This window comes from Hyla sarda, chromosome 2 (assembly GCF_029499605.1).
Source record: "Hyla sarda isolate aHylSar1 chromosome 2, aHylSar1.hap1, whole genome shotgun sequence".
In the NCBI taxonomy this organism is placed as follows: Eukaryota; Metazoa; Chordata; class Amphibia; order Anura; family Hylidae; genus Hyla; species Hyla sarda.
This window is the reverse complement of record NC_079190.1, coordinates 118,842,220-118,859,348: the sequence shown is the minus strand read 5'-3', so window position 1 is coordinate 118,859,348 and position 17,129 is coordinate 118,842,220. Positions and strand designations below refer to the sequence as shown.

Here is a 17,129-nt window from a genome sequence, read left to right as displayed (position 1 = left end):
CGGCCCTGAGTAAGTGCTGTAAGCACGCAAAGGTCCGTCGCCACTCCGCCCCCCCCCCCCCCCGCACGCCTCCTGTGTACCCGCTCTCCATGCTGGTGTCTTTTATCCTTAAATAATAAAGAAGACATTAATCGGAGTTCTTGGTGAGTGCAGCGTCTTTTTTTTTGAGAAGTGTGTTCTTGTGATCATGTTGACACCACGGGGTGAGATCTTGCGTGGAGCCCCAGATCGAGAGAGATTCAGTGGTCTTGTAGGTCTTTCATTTTCTAATAATTGCTCCCACAGTTGATTTCTTCACACCAAGATGCTTGCCTATTGCAGGTCTTCAATTTTGTTTCTGGTGTCCTTCAACAGCTCTTTGGTCTTGGCCATAGTGGAGTTTGAAGTGTGAATGTTTGAGGTTGTGGACAGGTGTCTTTTATACTGATAAGTTCAAACAGGTGCCATTAATATAGGTAACGAGTGGAGGACAGAAGAGACTTAAAGAAGTTACACGTCTTGCTTGTTTGTAGGTGACCAAATACTTATTTTCCACCATAATTCGCAAATAAAAATTCTTTAAAAATCAATGATTTTATGAATTTTTTTCTCTCATGTCTCATAGTTGAGATATACCTATGATTAAAGTTACAGGCATCTTATCTTTAAGTGGGAGAACTTGCACAATTGGTGGCTGACTAAATACTTTTTTGCCCCACTGTATATACATACACAAAAACAAAAAAAGCTTGTACTCTTCTTGAGGTGCCCTGCTTCAGTCCCCAGGTGAGATCCCCTCCCTGAACTACAGCATGACGCTTGGGCCCAGAATATCGGTGCCCAGTGTCATAATGCCACTTAGCTAATCAATGGCCACAGCGATGTCCCACATCGCTCAGTTGTTGACTAAACGGCAGTATGACACACTAGTCACCAATGTTATTCTGGGCCTAAAGAGTCATGCTTTCTCTCAGAGGATCACATGAATGTTAATAAATGCTCTATTAATAAAAGGTATCAAATTATGCAATTAAGAATAAACTACCAACTGTATTACTCACTGTTACAGTTAAAGATAGGCAGTTGGAATAGTGCAGTCTGCCTTAAGTATGGCACACTGGAGGCGGATTTAATTAATTTGATATGGGTATGTCCAAAGGTTAAAGAATTCTGGGTTATAGTATTTCGGAAGATTGGAAAAATTGAATTTAGAAAAAGATTGGTTGGTGATTGAGGTCATTCTTGGAGACCTTAGTAAGATTAAGAAAGGTCGAGAATTATTAAATCACATTTTTATGCTAGCTAAGGTGGTAGTCTTGAGGGGGCTTTTTGGAAGTAGGGGTCCTAATGTAATCGAATGGGAGAGATTAGTTAAAAAAAAATTCGGAAATATGAGGAATGGAGAGCTGGTAGGTCTAGGAAAAGATTAAATACTTTCAGATCAACTTGGGCAGAATGGGAAGAGAGACTTTTTCCTTCCTTCCAGCAGGGGTATGGGGGTTTATGGGATTGTACTGTTTGAGGATTATGTAAGTGTATTTATACGTGAAATAAAAATAAAATGTGTTAAAATAAAAGGGCGATCACACCTGGGGACCCATACAGGACACCGGAGAAAGCACTGGAGGTGTGTACAGGTTGTTTTTTTTTACAATGGGAATTTTACAGCCAGTCATGTAAGACTATCAGCGAACCTGGAATTCTAGTTATGGCCAGAATTACAGTTTAAAGAGGCAGAAATATGATGCAAATGTCCATCTCTGAACACCATTTTGCAGTTTGAAAATCAAGTTTAAATTATAGTATCCTTGTTAAAAACTTCATTACTTTTCCAGAGCTACAACCTGTCATTATGCAGAACTAAATTTACAGTTGAGCAGGCTTCAGAGTAAAGATCTCCCAGCATGTCTGGCTGGCTCAGATCTGCAAAGACACAGATTTGCTATACTGACATTCTGGGAGGTTTAGTTTAAAAAAAAAAAACAAACAAAAATTTTATGATTTAGGGGGGGGAAAAAAAGGAACTACCCCATTACATTATATAGAAGCTCAGCCACACTTGGCTATGAACCTGTTAAAAAGTTTGTCTGACGTTTTACAGCCACCAGGATTTATGTAAAGGAATATCTGGGCCTTATTCCAAGCTGTAACTCAAGAGTCAAACTATTTGCTTAAAGTGTCTCAATACATTTATAGAGTAGATATTAGGTACTTCTGTTACCTTCACAAGATGGAAGTTTTTGTGATTAAAGCCAACAGCCATGGACAGACGACGCAGGTTCTCACTGACCACAGCAGGGGAGTCTTTTCTGTTGTTGCTAGAATAGAGGTTCAAGGAAGAGAGCTCGGGAATGTACGACACACCACCGCAGCGTGTGGTAAATCCATGATTGAAAGTATTCTCTGTGTAGATAAAATAGGCAAAAACAACATTGTAAAACCAGACTATTTATGTGCATCTAAAATAGCCTGCAGCTCGGAAAGAGATTAACCCCTTAAGACGAGTGCCGTAAATGTACGGTGCTGCCAAGAGTCACTTAGCACACATCGCCGTACATTTACAGCACTGCGTCCCGTGATCAGGCCGGGATAAACTGCTGTTATTTAGTAGCAGCCATATCACCCAGGGGGTGCTGATATGTCCTGAGACCCCCCCCCTATCTGCGATATCTGATTTGTTGGTCAATTCAAAAAATAAAAAGTGCTTGTTTAATGAAGAATGCGAAGTATGCTGCACTGAGCTAACAGCTTTTTCTACCTACCAAACCACAAACATACTGTTCATGTGGCTTAAAGGGGTACTCTGCTGCTCAGCGTTTGGAATAAAGTGTTCCGAATGCTGGAGCCGGCAGCTCGTGATGTCATAGCCCCCCCCTCATTGCAAGTCTATGGGAGGGGGCATGACTGCTGTCACGCCCCCTCCCATAGACTTGCATTGAGGGGGCGGGCTATGAAGTCACAAGCTCCCGGCGCCAGCTCCAGCGTTTGGAACAGTTTGTTCCAAACGCTGAGCAGTGGAGTACCCCTTTAAACTGCATGCTTTATTCCAATACAGAGAGAGGAATAAGTAACCATCAGACCCTACTACCAGCAGCTTCTCTCTTACTGGAACAAAGCCTAAATTCAACATATCTGATCCCTCTTTGCCCTGAAATCTACTTTAAGAGGACAGCGACCCCCCCAAACACACAAATCTTCCAATTTCTCAGCTGTAAGTCCTAGTAGCTCACCTGGTATTAAAGGGGACTTAAGAATAGTCATTTCTCCTTTGCCAGGTAGGGTTCCCAGGAAGATCTGAATATCACACTCCACAAGTTCAAGCTGTTTCTCAGTAAACGTCTGATCCTTAGAGGGCTGTGAAGCATTTTCTGTCTCACAATAACTGAGTTCTAATAACTCATAATCAAATGCATATACTTGTGTGAAGAGACGGTCTATAAAGGCTTTCATCAGGCAAGTCCTACTCTTGGGCAGAATAATTTGCACTCTGCTTATATTCTTTTCATCCAGTTTTTGCTTGACATTATACAGAGTGGCAGTGACACCAGCAGTGCTGATGAGTTCAACGTGCTTCCTCAAGCCTTGGAAAGCCCTGATGGCATGAAGAAACACATCTCTGGCATCATTATTGTCACATCCAAAGCTCTGACAGTATATGATGTAAATGCTGGAAGCGGCAGTACCACTTTTCAATAGAACAATTTTCATTGCCGCATCCAAAAACTGTTTAATGCAATGATGAGAAGTGAATTCAAGACTGAACATATCAATCAATACAGCTTCCGCCATCTTTTCTGTAGAAGAAAGAACAGATCATGTTAATGTCTACATGGAAGGTCTTCACAAATGCTATGTTTGTCTAGTAACACACTTAGCTGGCATTCAGTCTCCTTTAAATACTCCTTAAGGACTTAGGACGTATGAGTAAGTCCAAAGTCCGGTCCCTGTCTATAACGCGGGGTCCCGGCGCCTATTCACAGCCAGGACCTGCGGCTAATAGCACGCGGCCGCGATCGTTCGGCCACGCGCTATTAACCCTTCCGATGAGGCACTCAAAGCTAAGAGTCACATCAAAAGTGAAAGTAAATGCTTCCCGGCTGCTCAGTCAGGCTGATCGGGGTCATCGCGATAAAATCAGGATGCCTCGATCAGCTACCCGGAGAGAAGAAGGTCCCTACCTTCTTCCGTCGGCGTCCCGGCTCTGATTGGTCCAGCCTGTAACTCAGGCATGGAGCAATCAATCAACCGCCGATTACACAGCTTGTTGCCATGCAACGGCAAGGCAACAATCTGTGTATGCAATCAGCCATTGCAAGCTCATAGGTCCCTATAGGAGCTATGAGCTCGCAAAAAAAAAAAAAAAAAAAAAACTGTAAAAAATAAGTTTACCCTTTCAGGTATTCCCTTCTGAATTAAAAGTTTAAATCACCCGCCATTTCCTAGTAACAAAATAAAACAGTGTAACTAAAAATAAACATGTGGTATCACCGCGTGCGGAAATGTCCGAATTATATAAATATACCACTTTTAAAACCGCACGTTCAATGGCGTACGTGCAAAAAATTTCCAACGTCCAAAATAGCGCATTTTTGATCGCTTTTTAAACCACAAAAAAGTGAATAAAAGTGATCAAAAAGTCTGATCAGAACAAAAATGGTACCACTGAAAACTTCAGATCACGGCGCAAAAAATTAGCCCTCATAGCCCCCTGAATGCAGAAAAATAAAAGTTACAGGGCTCAGAAAATGACAATTTTAAACGTATAAATTTTCCTGCATGTATTTATGATTTTTTTCTGAAGTACCGTATTTATCGGGGTATACCACGCACCCTCATTTTACCAAGGATATTTGGGTAAAAAAAAGTTTTTTACCCAAATATCCATGGTAAAATGAGGGTGTGTGTGCGCGTGTATACCCCAATACACCCCCAGGAAAGGCAGGGGGAGAGAGGCCGTCGCTGCCCGCTTCTCTCCCCCTGCCTTCCCTGGGGTCTAGAGCCCTGCTGCCGGCCCTTCTCTCCCCCTGGCTATCGGCGCCGCTGCCCGTTCTGTCCCCCTGACTATCGGTGCCGACGCCGATAGCCAGGGGGAGAGAAGCGTCGCCGACAGCCAGGGGGAGAAAAGGGGCAGCGGCACCCATTGCCGGCGCCGCTGCCCCGTTGCCTCCCCCCATCCCCGGTGGCATAATTACCTGGGTCCGCGCTGCTGCAGGCCTCCAGCGCACGTCCCCTGCGTGGTTGCTATGCACGGCGCGGCGCACTGACGTCATGCGCCGTGCATTGCATAGCAACGACGCCGGGAACGCACGCCGGAGGCCTGCAGCAGCGCGGACCCGACCCAGGTAATTATGCCACCGGGGATGGGGGGGAGGCAACGGGGCAGCAGCGCCGGCAATGGGTGCCGCTGCCCCTTCTCTCCCCCTGGCTGTCGGCGCCGCTTCTCTCCCCCTGGCTATCGGCGCCGGCAATGGGGCGCCGGCACGATAGTCAGGGGGACAGAACGGGCAGCGGCGCCGATAGCCAGGGGGAGAGAAGGGCTGGCAGCAGCGCTCTAGACCCCAGGAAAGGCAGGTGGAGAGAAGCGGGCAGCGACGGCCTCTCTCCCCCTGCCTTTCCTGGGGGTGTATCGGCGTATAACACACACAGACTTTAGGCTAAAAATTTTAGCTTAAAAAGTGCGTGTTATACGCTGATAAATATGGTAATACAAAATCAAACCTATATAAATAGGGTATCATTTTAACCGTATGGACCTACAGAAGATAAGGTGTCATATTTACCGAAAAATGTACTGCGTAGAAACAGAAGCCCCCAGTTTACAAAATGGCATTTTTTCTTCAAGTTTGTCGCACAATGAATTTTTCCGTTTCGCCAGGGATTTTTCGGTAAAATTACTAATGTCACTGTAAAGTAGAATTGGTGGCGCAAAAAATAAGCCATAATACAGATTTTTAGGTGCAAAATTGAAAGGGTTATGATTTTTTTTAAAGGCAAGGAGGAAACAACGAAAATGCAAAAACGTGAAATCGCTCAGTCCTTAAGGGGTTAAATGATCTCCACTATGTATGGGTTTTAATAAATGACAGATGTTTTAAGTCTACAGGTGATCCTGACAGCCGGGGACTATTTCTTTCCAGCAAAGGCAGTGTGAGCTGTGGAACATGAAGTGAGCAGATATTTTTGGTGACTGTCCCCTAATAACAGTATGGGGGAACAGAGACCGCCCTATTACTGTGTGTGCCATTATTACTATTAGGAAAATCTAGATGGGGAGTCTGCTAATGTCTTCAAGATGGTCCGCACCAGATTGAGAAACAAAGGAAAAGTGATCTAAGAAGACATCTGAGTCACAGGATGTAACCGTACTGGTTTTAAGGAGCCTGTGTAGAGCTGTAACAACCATTATATGGTGAGAATACTGTTCTTTGTACAGTGGTTTATTCAATACCAGTATAGTGGTATTATCTTGTCACAATGTGGTAGTAATATGTGGTAATGAAGTGCCAGTATAATTTGTCCCTTGTATAGGGGTGTTTCTAAGGCCCAACAAGGAACAAGCCAGAGTTATCGTATTTATCAGTGTATAACACGCATTTTTTAGGGTAACATTTTTAGCTTAAAGTATATCTGCGTGTTACATGCTGATAATGTCTTCCTGGCCCCACAAAAGCCGGTGTGGTTCAATGATTTAAAGTGGCCGCTTTAAAATCATGTAACTGCAGCAGTCTCTGTGGGTCCATAGTCCCACAGCTGCCGTGCGATTCCCTCACCATCCCCGGCTTTCATATTTACCTGTCCTGGGGGAAGCTACGGCGGCATCATGCCCTGTCACTGTGTGCTGACGAGTGATGTCCTCAACGCGACATCACTCGTCATTGCACAGCGACAGTGCAGGACGCCGCCAGAGTGTGCCCCTGGACAGGTAAATAAGAAAGCCAGGGAATCAGGCGGAGGCGGGACTCTGGCTGCGCAGTTCCATGATTTAAAGTGTCTGCTTTAAATCATTGAACCGAAGTGGCTTTTGCAGGGCCAGAGTTTATCAGGGTATACAAACACTTACACACACCCTCATTTTAACAAGGATATTTGGGTAAAAAAATAAATATTTTTTAACCCAAAATTCCTTGAAAAATGAGGGTGTGTTATAGGCCAGTGCGTGGTATACCCTGATAAATACGGTATGTTCTGGCATAAACAAACAGCACTATACAAGGAGCAAATAAACCCTCCACACCACTACCACAGATATTGTATCTACTTTATATGACAAATACTGCCCCCATGCAATGTCCATATAGTGGTAGACACTAGCTCTCACAGGCCATGTCTTCACTGATCGGAATCCTTCCATTTTTTCTCCATCTGGTGACTTCTCCCAAAGGCAGCTTTCTCTAGCGAGTATTGTGACCCCATTAATGTACCATAAGGCAGCGCTTGACAAATGTATCAACCTTGGAATCAGCAAAAAAAATTTATTGTCAGGCCCAGGATGCAGAACCTTAAGCCTTAAGGAACCTGTATGCCCTGCATCCGTGACCCTGCTATGACGAAGGTTCTCAAACTGACCCTGTTATAGCTGGGTGGTCTTTGGGCCACGAGGACCCATGTCCAATGCCTGACATCGATTGTGGCGATACCCAGCATTAACCCTTTAACCCCTTAAGGACTCAGGGTTTTTCAGTTTTTGCACTTTAGTTTTTTCCTCCTTACCTTTTAAAAATCATAACCCTTTCAATTTCCCACCTAAAAATCCATATTATGGCTTATTTTTTGCGTCGCCAATTCTACTTTGCAGTGACATTAGTCATTTTAACCAAAAATGCATGGCGAAACGGAAAAAAAAAATCATTGTGCGACAAAATCGAAGAAAAAACTCCATTTTGTAACTTTTGGGGGCTTCCGTTTCTACGCAGTGCATATTTCGGTAAAAATTACACCTTATTATTCTGTAGGTCCATACGGTTAAAATGATACCCTACTTATATAGGTTTAATGTTGTCTTACTTCTGGAAAAAATCATAACTACATGCAGGAAAATGTATACGTTTAAAAATGTCATCTTCTGACCCCTATAACTTTTATTTTTCCACGTACAGGGCGGTATGAGGACTCATTTTTTGCGCCGTGATCTGAAGTTTTTATCGGTATGATTTTGGTTTTGATCGGACTTTTATGATGCGGCGCTATCCCGCTTCATATCGCGGGAGCCGGCACATGACGTAAATATACGCCCTGCGTCGTTAAGGACCCGGGGTTTTTCCATTTTTTCACTTTCGTTTTTTCCTCCTTGACTTTAAAAAAAATCATAATTCTTTCAATTTTGCACCTAAAAATCCGTAAGCTGGCTTATTTTTTGCACCACCAATTCTACTTAGTAATGACATCAGTCATTTTACCCAAAAATCTATGGCGAAATGGAAAAAAATTCATTGCGCGACAAAATTGAAGAAAAAAGGTTTTTGGTAAAAATTACACCTCTTTATTCTGTAGGTCCATACGATTAAAATCATACCCTACTTATATAGGTTTGATTTTGTCGAACTTCTGAGAAAAACAAAACAAAAACAAATCATACCTACGTGCAGGAAAATTTATGTTTAAAATTGTCATTTTCTGACCCCTATAACTTATTTTTCCGCGTATGGGGCGGTATGAGGGCTCATTTTTTGCGCTGTGATCTGAAGTTTTTAGCAGTACCATTTTGGTATTGATTGGACTTATTGATCGCTTTTAGAGATGAGCGAAGTTACAGTAATTAGATTTGTCACAAACTGCTCGGCGTTTGACTTTATCCTGCATAAATTAGTTCAGCTTTCAGGTTCTCCAGTGGGCTGGAAAAGGAGGACACAGTCCGAGAAGTTTGTGAATAATCGAATAACTAACTTTGCTCATCTCTAATCGCTTTTTATTCATTTTTCATTATATAAAAAGTGACCAAAAATACGCTATTTTAGACTGGACTGGACCTGCCTCCTCACAGTCTAATCGCTGCTCTGATGCTCCAGGAGGCCTCAGCAGCCTGTAGCAATTTAGCACCAATAACACTGATCAATGCTATGCTAGGGCATAGCATTGAACAGTGTATGCTATCGGAAGATTGCATGTAATTGGTGTAAAAAAAAAATAAAAAATAAAAAAAAAGTTGATAAATGTGAGTTAACTCCCTTCACCAATAAAAGTTTCCCATTAAAAAAAAAAAAAAGTTTAAAAAAAATCAATTTGTGGTATCAACACAAGCAGAAGTTCATGTGCTGAGTATACTGTGGATCATTGTTTTCCAAACGGTGTCTCCAGCGGTTGCATAGCCCTTGCATTTTTTCCCCCCTCCTGTCTGTAGCACACCTGGGGGAGGGGTTAATTGATTAACTGCTCTCAGGTGTATAAAACTAACTGGGAAACTCTGTGAGCCCTGCTCTGACTGAGTCTCACTGAAGCTGGGTCTGTATTCTAAAGTGTTGTATTATTAAGTGTTACATCTGAGAAGTTTTATAAGCAGAAGTTGTAAGCAGGACCCACTGTAACTAAGTATTACACTCCCTTGATAAAAGTAGTTTTTCTTAATAGTTAATAACAGCTGTTTGTCACCAAGGATATGGACAGCAGGATTGGAGGTTTTCTTCAGTGCACATTGTGCCACATGTATACATCTCTGGAGCAGCAGCCTCAGGGTGAATACCGCTGTGACAAATGTGAGCATGTTGCCCACCTGGAAGCTCATATTAGAGATCTAGAGGAGCAAAATACAACATTGAGGGCGATTGACAATCTTACAGAGCAAGCAGTTAGTGAGGTAGAAATGGAGGTTGGAGAAACTAGCCAGGAGGCCCAAGTAGGGAGCTGGGTTAATGTAGTTAGAGGGACTGGAAAGGGGGCAAGGAAAAAGGAAGGTCACTTCTGCTTCTGATCTCCCAAGTAAAATTGCCAAGTTGGGCAATGATGCAAGGGCGTCAGTATCAGAGATGGCAACCCTAGTGGATACTGGTCTCCCTAACAGCCGGGGGAACAGCTCAACTAGTAGTGTGGGGGATGGTAACGCAGGTAGGCCAAGACAGTTAGTTGTGGTAGGGGATTCAATAATCAGGAAGATTGATAGAATAATTTGTCGCCAAGACCACCTCAACCGAATGGTTTGCTGTCTCCCTGGTGCCAGGGTTCGGCATGTGGTGGAAAGGGTGGACAAATTACTAGGGGGGGCTGGGGATGACCCAGCTGTCGTGGTCCATGTGGGAAACAACGACAGAATACATGGTAGGTGGAGGTCCTTGAATAATTACAAGGAACTAGGTGCCAAGCTGAAGGGAAGGACTTCTAAGGTTGTGTTCTCTGGAATACTTCCTGTGCCATGCGCATCGCAGGAAAGACAGCGGGAGCTTAGGGAGTTAAATGCATGGCTTAAGTCGTGGTGTGAGGGGGAAGGGTTTGGGTTTTTAGAGCACTGGGCTGACTTTTCATTGGGGTACAAACTATTCTACGGATAATTTGCACCTGAATGGAAGGGGGTCTGCTGTGCTGGGGGAGAGAATCCTGGAAGGGGTGGCTGAGTATTTAAACTAGGTGAGTGGGGGAGGATAATAAAGCAAAGAAAGCAGACAGTGGGATGGATAGGTTAGAGAGGGGTTAGGACATAATGGTGGGTGGAGAGGAGTCCTGTGGGGGGAGGTTAAGAGCAGTGGATAAGGAGATTCATGCATTACAAACCAGCTGTAAAAATAAATGTAGCCCGAAAAATTGTAATCCCAATAATTCAAAAAATTCCATTGGCCCCAATAACTCAATAACTCCAATAAGCCCCATTAACTCAAAAAATACCGTTAGCCCCAATGACTTAAACAACAACGTTAGACGCAATAACGCAAAAAATCCCATTAGTCCCAATAACTTAAATAGTACAATTAGCCCTTATAACTCAAACAACAACATTAACCTCAATAACTCTGAAAATCACATTAGTGAGACTATATGTGTAAAACTTAATGGAAATGTAAAGTGTATGTTCACAAATGCCAGAAGCCTAGCAAATAAAATGGGGGAGCTTGAGGCCTTGATACTGGAGGAACATATTGATATAGTTGGGGTCACAGACATGGCTGGACTCCTCGCATGACTGGGCCGTTAATCTGCAGGGGTTTACATTGTTTCGCAAGGATAGAATGAACAGAAAAGGTGGTGGAGTCTGTCTGTATGTAAGAAGTGGTATGAAAGTCAGTGTGAACGATGCCATAGTGTGTGATGATTCTGAGGAGGTGGAATCATTGTGCGTAGAATTACAAAAGGAGGGAAATATTGAAAAAAGTATTTGGTGTAATCTACAGACCCCCTAATATCACTGAAGAGATAGAAGGTCGGCTGTATAAACAAATAGAGAGGGCCGCCCGGGCAGGTACAGTGGTAATAATGGGAGATTTTAACTATCCAGATATAGATTGGGGCCGGGGGCTGGCTAAAACTACAAAGGGGCGACAATTCCTAAATTTATTGCAGGATAATTTTATGGGCCAGTTTGTGGAGGACCCAACAAGAAGTGATGCCTTGTTGGATCTGATCATTTCCAACAACGCAGAGCTGGTTGGTAATGTAACTGTGCGGGAAAACCTTGGTAATAGTGACCACAATATAGTTACTTTTGACTTAAAATGTAGAAAACAAAGACAGCCGGGGAAAGCAAAAACATATAACTTTAAAAAGGCAAATTTCCCTGGGCTGAGAGCTGCACTACAGGACATATACTGGGGGGAGGTGTTCTCAAATACTGATACAGAAGGTAAATGGGACATCTTTAAATCAACTCTAAATAACTATACAGCTAAATATATACCAAAGGGGAACAAATATAAACGATTAAAACTAAATCCTACATGGCTGACACATGATGTTAAAAGAGCAACAAACAACAAAAAAATAGCCTTCAAAAAATTCAAATCTGATGGGTCAGCGATAACATTTAAACAGTACAAGGAGCTTAATAAAATCTGTAAAAATGTAATAAAAACAGCAAAAATTCAAAATGAGACACGTGGCCAAAGAAAGCAAAACTAATCCTATATTTTTTTTAGATATATAAAGACAAAAAAACAAGGACAGAGCATGTAGGACCCCTTAATAATGATAATGGGGAGGTTGTCACGGGCGATCAAGAGAAGGCGGAGCTACTGAATGGGTTCTTTAGTTCTGTATACACTATGGAAAAAGGAGCTGACATTGGCCAGGTCAGTGCTGGTAACACATCATATAATGTACTGAACTGGCTTAATGTAGAGATGGTACAAGGTAAGTTAAGTAAATGTAAGCAAATCTCCAGGGCCGGATGGACTACACCCAAGAGTTCTTAGAGAGGTAAGTTCAGTAATATCTGTACCCTTGTTCATGATATTTAGAGATTCTCTGGTGTCTGGTATTGTGCCAAGGGACTGGCGCAAGGCGAATGTGGTACCAATCTTCAAGAAGGGCTCTAGGTCTTCCCCAGGAAACTATAGACCGGTAAGTCTAACGTGCATTGTGGGTAAATTGTTTGAAGGACTTATGTGGGATTACATACAGGAATACATAGGGGATAATTGTATTATAAGTGATAGCCAGCATGGGTTTACTAAGGATAGAAGTTGTCAAACCAATCTAATTTGCTTTTATGAAGAGGTGAGTAGAAGCCTTGACAGAGGAATGGCTGTGGATATAGTGTTTCTGGATTTTTCTAAAGCGTTTGATACTGTCCCTCATAGACGTCTGACAGGTAAGTTAAGGTCCTTGGGCTTGGAAACTTTAGTTTGTAAACTGGATTGAACACTGGCTCATGGATCGTACCCAGAGAGTGGTGGTCAATGATTCGTACTCTGATTGGTCCCCGGTTATTAGTGGTGTACCCCAAGGTTCTGTACTGGGCCCGCTGTTTAATTTATTTATCAATGATATAGAGGATGGTATTAACAGCTCTGTTTCTATCTTTGCAGATGACACCAAGCTTTGTAGCACGGTACAGTCTATAGAGGATGTGCATAAGTTACAAGATGACTTGGATAGACTAAGTGCCTGGGCATCCACTTGGCAAATGAGGTTCAATGTGGATAAATGTAAAGTTATGCATCTGGGTACTAATAACATGCATGCATCGTATGTCTTAGGGGGGATTAAACTGGCAGAGTCACTGGTAGAGAAGGATCTGGGTGTACTTGTAGATCACAGACTACAGAATAGCATGCAATGTCAGGCTGCTGCTTCCAAAGCCGGCAGGATATTGTCATGTTTCAAAAGAGGCATGGACTCAAGGGACAGGGACTTAATACTCCCCCTTTATAAAGCATTGGTACGGCCTCACCTGGAATATGCTGTTCAGTTTTGGTCGCCTGTCCATAAAAGGGACACTGCGGAGCTGGAAAGGGTGCAGAGACGCGCGACTAAACTAATATGGGGCATGGAACATCTTAGCTATGAGGAGCAATTAAAGGAGTTACAATTGTTTAGTCTTGAGAAGAGACGTTTAAGGGGGGATATGATAAACGTATATAAGTATATAAATGGCCCATACAAAAAATATGGAGAAAAACTGTTCCAGGTTAAACCCCCCCAAAGGACGAGGGGGCACTCCCTCCGTCTGGAGAAGAAAAGGTTTAGTCTAAAGGGGCGACACGCCTTCCTTACCGTGAGGACTGTTAATTTATGGAACGGTCTACCTCAGGAACTGGTCACAGCAGGAACAATTAACAGCTTTAAAACAGGATTAGATACATTCCTGGAACAAAACAACATTAATGCTTATGCAGAATTATAAAACTACATCCCTTTCCCTTATCCTCTTACACCCTTCACTTCAATTCCCTGGTTGGACTTGATGGACATATGTCTTTTTTCAACCATACTAACTATGTAACATGTGTGCGTTAATGTCTGAACTATAAAAAATATAATTTCAATTAAACTGCATGGTCAATGGCGTATGCATAAAAAAAAAAAAAAAAAGAAAATACCAAAGTCGAAAATTGTGTATTTTTGGTCATTTTGTATACGCAAAAAAAAAAAAAAATTATATATAGCGATCAGAAAGTCCCATCAAAACAAAAAATGGTACCAATAAAAACTACAGATCTTGGCACAAAAATTTGTCCTCATACATCTCCGTATATGGAAAAATAAAAAAGTTATAGGGGGGGGTCAGAAAAAAAAAGGTTTAATTTTTTTAACAGAAGTAATACCAAATCAAACATCTATTTCACTGAAAAATGCACTGCGTGGAAACTACCATAAGTTACAAAAATACTTATTTTTTTTGGCGTCACTGCCAGAAGTCTCTTACCCACTTTACTTCTCTAAAGTCGCAGCTGTGTTAAAAAAAAAATAAATAAAAAAAAAAATGTATATACATACGTATTATACACACACACACACGTTTGGTACAGAATTCTTAACTGAGATTGCAACTTCACTTTTAATATATCAATTTAAAATGTATATTATCAAAAATATTTAAAAAATAGTAAAGACTATAGGGGAGAATAATGTCCAGAATAAAGATTGCCGAGTTGCCCATAGCAACCAGGTCGCTTTTTTCATTTTTCAGAGGCCTTTTCAAAAATGAAAGCAGCAATCAACTTTTCCTCTGGACAGGTTTTGATAAATCTCCCCCTTTGTCCATTCTTATCAGTATCCGTCCACCATATTTATAGTAGGGATCGACCGATTATCGGTTTGCTCGATATTATCGGCCGATATTCATGATTTTCTAAGTTATCGGAATCTGCAATTACCTTGCCGATAATGCGGACACTTTAAATCAATGAACTGCAGCGGATTTTGCGGGGCCAGAGACCGCCGCCGCCCACTTCTCTCCCCCTTTTTTCCCGACGGACCCGATGTGGATTCTCCCAAACCCAAAAAAGGGGCGTTACCCGACATTTCTGAGCTTTCCCACGTATTTATTAAGGTTTCCAACCCGAATTTGTTGAATTGTTGTGGATTTTTTCCCGACAGCTCAGAGGAGTTGGAAACCAAAACCAACAAAACCCACGTGCGACAAACAGGATGCGACATAATAAATACAAGGGGAAAAAAGCAGTCGGGTAAGAAAGCAACATAGACTTACAACCCGATTTTCGTAGTAAATGAGGGCCAATGTCACCGTCAGTGGCCAGGCGCACAGGGACAGCTAAGGACGCTGCTGGTGGGGGGGGCGGGGGGCCACAGTGATGAGGGCGACCCATGGGGGGGGCCACAGTGATGAGGGCGACCCATGGGGGGGCCACAGTGATGAGGGAGACCCATGGGGGGGGCCACAGTGATGAGGGCGACCCATTGGGGGGGGGCCACAGTGATGAGGGCGACCCATTGGGGGGGGGCCACAGTGATGAGGGCGACCCATTGGGGGGGGGGCCACAGTGATGAGGGCGACCCATTGGGGGGGGCCACAGTGATGAGGGCGACCCATGGGGGGGGCCACAGTGATGAGGGCGACCCATGGGGGGGGGGCCACAGTGATGAGGGCGACCCATGGGGGGGGGGCCACAGTGATGAGGGCGACCCATGGGGGGGGGGCCACAGTGATGAGGGCGACCCATGGGGGGGGGGCCACAGTGATGAGGGCGACCCATGGGGGGGGGCCACAGTGATGAGGGCGACCCATGGGGGGGCGGGGGGGCCACAGTGATGAGGGCGACACATGGGGGGGCGGGGGGGCCACAGTGATGAGGGCGACACATGGGGGGGCGGGGGGCCACAGTGATGAGGGCGACACATGGGGGGGCGGGGGGGGCCACAGTGATGAGGGCGACACATGGGGGGCGGGGGGGCCACAGTGATGAGGGCGACACATGGGGGGGCGGGGGGGGCCACAGTGATGAGGGCGACACATAGGGGGGCAGGGGGCACCCTATGTTTGTAATAAACCATTTTACTTACCCCTGCCTCTGTTCTCATGCTCATCCCCACACACGCCAAATGTTACAAGAGTGGAGTCACATGACCACCACAGCCATTCAGCAGCCCCCACTGTAATAATGCCCCCTGTGACCCCAAATGGCAATGCCCCATTGTAGCCATAAAAAAAAAAAATTACAAACTTACTCACCTAGCCCCGGTCCCCATGATGAACGGGATAGTCTCTCTTCAGGCCCGCAGACTGTATGCTGCAGGGACGGTTCTGGGGTAAATTACGTCATATAATCTTGCACCGCGTCCCGGCGGCTCATGGCCCGCCGCCTGTGAGTGTATCCCCGCTCCGCCATTGTTACAAGTCTCAATGAAGTGAAATTCAACAAACACACACATACATACATACATACATACATACATACATATGCGCGCGCTACGGAGGCCGGTGTGTGCAAACACTACTACATCTACACCCGCTACACGTAAACTACACGGAGCGGTCACCATACCTGTGGACGAGGAAAAAAGGACACCGCCTGTAAGAGCGTAGACTGGAGCGGGCTTAGTATCAACAACAGGAGGAGGAAGAGGCGGAGCCGTATGCGGGACGACCATACACGTCACTTCCGGTGACGCAATTTCGGTAATTCCTCTGAAAGAAGAGATGCTCTGTGCGCACTTTTATGTCCTCGCGCTGTACGTCAAGTATGACGTCACTCCAGGCAGAAGGTATAGGCGTCACAGCCGTGCTGCTCAAAGTGCTCCACCTAGTGCTAGATAACCTTATAGGGGGAGGGGGCAGTGTATAGCCCCTTAAGGACGCAGTGTTTTCCCATTTTTGCATTTTCATTTTTTCCTCATCACCTTCTAAAAATCATATCCCTTTCAATTTTGCCCCTTAAAATTCCATATTATGGCTTATTTTTTGCGCCACCAATTCTACTTTGCAGGGGCATTAGTTATTTTACCAAAATATCCACGGTGAAGCGGAAAAAAAATTCATTGTGTGACAAAATTGAAGAAAAAATGCCATTGTGTAACTTTCAGGGGCTTCCATTTCTACACAGTACATTTTTTGGTAAAAATTACATCTTATCTTTATTCTGTAGGTCCATACGGTTAAAATGATACCCTACTAAGGCTGCATTCACACCTCGTTTTTACGTTATGGGTGCCGGATCCGGCTGGGGGAGGGGCAAATCGTGCTCTCCCGTACCCCAGCCGGTGACTCATTTTTGACCCGTATCTGGTTTTGTGACCAGACCTAAAACCATAGTATGCACAAAACCAGATAC

General features: G+C 43.9%; 1 protein-coding gene and 1 long non-coding RNA gene across 3 annotated transcripts in view; one reads left to right on the top strand and one right to left on the bottom strand.

The window, feature by feature from the left end:
* Positions 1-16,501, bottom strand: part of LOC130355349 (purine nucleoside phosphorylase LACC1-like) — a 32,163-nt gene extending 15,662 nt beyond the window's left edge. The window contains exons 1-3 of the mRNA XM_056555392.1: positions 16,344-16,501; positions 3,210-3,773; positions 2,201-2,382 (exon numbers count right to left, since the gene is read on the bottom strand). Coding sequence (XP_056411367.1) covers positions 2,201-2,382; positions 3,210-3,773; positions 16,344-16,449 — 852 coding nt within the window. The 5' untranslated portion in view covers positions 16,450-16,501. The remainder of the gene's footprint in view (positions 1-2,200; positions 2,383-3,209; positions 3,774-16,343) is intronic.
* LOC130355351 (uncharacterized) overlaps positions 16,467-17,129 on the top strand; it is a 79,123-nt gene continuing 78,460 nt past the window's right edge. Inside the window, exon 1 of one of the 2 annotated variants that reach the window (XR_008888484.1) lies at positions 16,467-16,563. This is a non-coding gene — a long non-coding RNA (uncharacterized LOC130355351). The remainder of the gene's footprint in view (positions 16,564-17,129) is intronic. The other variant, XR_008888480.1, reaches the window with a different exon arrangement.